This window comes from Mus caroli, chromosome 9 (assembly GCF_900094665.2).
Source record: "Mus caroli chromosome 9, CAROLI_EIJ_v1.1, whole genome shotgun sequence".
Taxonomy (NCBI): Eukaryota; Metazoa; Chordata; class Mammalia; order Rodentia; family Muridae; genus Mus; species Mus caroli.
The window spans coordinates 101,869,353-101,872,611 of record NC_034578.1 but is presented as its reverse complement, the minus strand read 5'-3'; the positions used below and the strand labels follow the sequence as shown (position 1 = coordinate 101,872,611).

The 3,259-nt window shown below is 57.0% G+C and overlaps 1 protein-coding gene across 3 annotated transcripts in view; it reads right to left on the bottom strand.

Annotated features, from left to right (window-relative positions):
• Window positions 1-180: 180 nt before the first annotated feature.
• Rrp9 (ribosomal RNA processing 9, U3 small nucleolar RNA binding protein) overlaps window positions 181-3,259 on the bottom strand; it is a 19,704-nt gene continuing 16,625 nt past the window's right edge. For 2 of the 3 annotated variants that reach the window (XM_021171611.2, XM_021171610.2), the window contains 9 exons: window positions 2,517-2,641; window positions 2,343-2,435; window positions 1,915-2,015; window positions 1,685-1,819; window positions 1,538-1,600; window positions 1,222-1,367; window positions 1,059-1,138; window positions 450-523; window positions 181-348 (listed from right to left, as the gene is read on the bottom strand). In XM_021171611.2, coding sequence (XP_021027270.1) covers window positions 255-348; window positions 450-523; window positions 1,059-1,138; window positions 1,222-1,367; window positions 1,538-1,600; window positions 1,685-1,819; window positions 1,915-2,015; window positions 2,343-2,435; window positions 2,517-2,641 — 911 coding nt within the window. In that variant the 3' untranslated portion in view covers window positions 181-254. Of the gene's footprint in view, window positions 349-449; window positions 524-1,058; window positions 1,139-1,221; window positions 1,368-1,537; window positions 1,601-1,684; window positions 1,820-1,914; window positions 2,016-2,342; window positions 2,642-3,259 lie in introns of all 3 variants that reach the window. The other variant, XM_029482132.1, reaches the window with a different exon arrangement.

Sequence of the window (3,259 nt, the reverse complement as noted above, 5' to 3'; positions counted from 1 at the left end):
AAAAAAAAAAAAAAGAACCAGCTGAGGTTCCCACCCAGTTCTCTGAAAACAAAAGCCTTCAGCTGAGAGCAGCTAGCTAGAGTCCTGTCCCTCCCAGGTCTCTGCCACCTCCTGGTCCTTGCCACACACCTACCCCCTCCCCTCACCCTCCCAGAAGAAGAAGCCAGAGGAACAAGGGAGAACAAGGTCTAAAATAGGAGGCTTTAATACAAAAGAGGGCAAGGGCCTGGAAATCACTTAAATAAGGGAGAGTGTCAGGAGCCGGCAACAGGGGACACAGGGAGCCTGCGGAGTGGGATGATGCAGACTGAGTTCCGGGCCTCTTTGATCCTCCACCACCGGCCAAGCCTGCAGAGAATGGATGACCACTGAGGCAGACGCACGCCACCCCTCTCCTACTCCCACCCGGCCAGTGCTACCTCGCCCTCGGCCCCACCCCCATCACATACCTGTGCTCCTGTCCCACGCCAGCCACCAAGAAGTCCCCAGCACTGGAGAACTTGAGGCTGTTGATAAAACCAACCTGAGAGAGAGGGACATCAGAACATTCGTCACCACGGCTCCCAACAGCAGGCAGGGGCCTGGTGCACTGGTTAGGTGCGCCAACCCTTTCCCATGAGCCCCAGCCTCCTCTCTGAAACTGTAGGAGTGGAGCCGCAGCCAAGCAGGGAGATGGTAAGGACTGAGGAGACAGTGCCCATCAAGTGTGCCATGAGCTGCCTCGGGCACTGGGGTGTGTGACATATCAATAACAACCCCACAGGTGGACAGTCAACTCCACACAGCCCAGCCTGGTTCTCAAGCCAATACCCACTACAGAGAACCAAGCCCAGTTCAGGCCTCCACCCTCTACCCACTCACACTCAGCTTGTACACAAAGCCAGGACAGGGTGGAGGGAGTAGGGGTTGGGGAACAGAGGAGGAAAGTGGGACAGGCTCTGTGACAGTAAGTGGCCTTGCCCTGAAGAGACGTCTCTGGGTGAGAAAAGCAGAAATTGCTCATTGCACGGGCCTCCAGAGTCTTGCAAAGACAGGCTTATGCATTTAGGACCACTTACCAGGGGGATGTCACAGAGAGGGTCAAGCTGCCGGAAGCCCTCTCCACACTGCCAAAGTCGCACCCGGGCATTATGGGAGCCTTGGAGGACAGAGAGTCAGTAAGCAAGCCCCATTCCAGCTCACCCACAGTCCCCCTCCCCGCCTCACCGAGCTCCCGCCCACCTGTGGCCACCAGGTCTGTATTGAGCAGGGCGGCTACGGATGACACCCAGAAAGGTTGCTCCAGGCCTGGCTCCCCGTGAAGCCCATGAGCTTCGCGCTGGAGGGCGAGTGGCCGTTTCTTGGAGAGGCCCCACAAGGCCACAGAGCTGTGGGTGAGAAAGATAGTCTGAGGGGCCAGAGCCAGACAGAGGCATACAGCCGGGAGGACCAATCACATAGACCAGCTGAGGGATCCGAAATGAGCTAAGTCCAGGGCCTGGCAGGCAGGAAGCACTGGCGGCGGCGGCAGTCAGACACATCAGAAAGGGACTCTTACCCATCATCCGCGCCCGACACCATGTGCTCCTCGTTGATGAGATGGATACAGTCAATGGAACCCCTAGAAAGAGAAGCTGTGAGGGGACAACGTCCAGCCCCCTCGCCAGCCCACAGAGCCCCACCACAGCCCAGCAAACCGCCTTACTGGTGGCCATAGAAGACAAGCTGGGACTCCTCGGGGATCTTCCACACACGCACGGTCCCATCCCGGCCCCCGGCTGTCACACAGCACTCTCGGCTCAGGGCGTCCAATGCAGCCACAGCATCCTGGTGCCCGAACCTGGAGGGGAAGAGCAAAGCAAGGAGGGAGGGTCACATGTGACCTCTCGCCGACACTCGGGCCTGTGCCTGTGCTATCTGCCTGGGCACACTCACAGCGTCTCCACATAGGAGTTCTCAGCTGCATTCCACACCTTCACGGAGCGGTCATGGGAAGTGCTGTAGAGCTGGTGGGTACCTTTTCGGAAGGCTAGTCCCTGGAGAGAACAGAGAGGGGTCATAGGGTATGGACTACGGAGGGCAGACCCAGAGGGGCTCTCCTGAAAGTCATAAGCCAGGAACCTGTTCCCCCAGAGCCAGGAACATGCTTGCCTGTCCTCAAACAGCTACATACCCCCCAGGCCCTCTGTGGTTCCAGCTGAACCTGGTCTCCCTCCATCCCTCCCCATCTCTTCAACACACTCGCGGCCTTTACACACACACCACTCACTACCCACAGGCCTATGTAGATGAGCCTGGGGCCTGGCGCCTGGCCCCAGGTGGGCACACCCAGCTAGGCAGGTGGTCAATACCCAGAGCCTCACCGACACAGCGTCCCGGTGTCCCGTGAAGGTGTACAGGTGCTGGCAGCTCTGGGCCTCCCAAATTAGAATGAGCTTGCTGCGGTCGCCAGAGGCCTGTGGGAACGAAAGTAATGGCCACCGGCACACACCACACACCCAAATCTCCCACCCGCCCACAGGCCAACCCAGTCTTACGAGGTACTTGCCATCAGAGGAGATGGCCATGCAGAGGACGTGGCTGCTGTGGCCTGCGGGCTGGCCCTGAGCACCCTTCTTGGCTCGAGGGATCACATGCAGCTTCCGCCCAGTCTCTACACTCCCTGCCACAAAGAGAGGAAAGGAGTCACTGGGGTGCGGGTAGGGGAGGTTGCTAAGCAGCCGGCATGAAAGGGCAGCGCAGACAAGGGGACAAGGAAGGATCCTGAACATGGGTTCAGCAGCTGTGAGCATCTGTACTCGTCACTTTGTCCCATCTGCCAAATGGTGGCTACAGTCCCTGATGGCAGCCATGATGCCCAAAAGAAGAAGAATGCAAAAGTGCCCAGGAGCTCGGTGGTGGCCTCTCGCAGTGTGCACTCAATCCCCAGAACCCACTTGATTCCCACAGATTGTCTTCTGACATCTCTACATGTGAGCTGTGGTATATGTGCACACCACACAGACACACACGAGACAAATAAAAGCATTAAAGTCATCATCATCATCATCATAATACTGGGCTGGAGAGATGGCTCAGAGGTTAAGAGCACTAGCTGTTCTTCCACAGGTCCTGAGTTCAATTCCCAGCAACCACATGGTGGCTCACAACCATCTGTAATGGGATCTGATGCCCTCTTCTGATGTGTCTGAAGACAGCTACAGTGTACTTACATATAATAAATAAATGAAGAAGAAAAAGAAGAAGAAGAAAGAGAGGAGGATGAGGAAGAGGAGTAGGA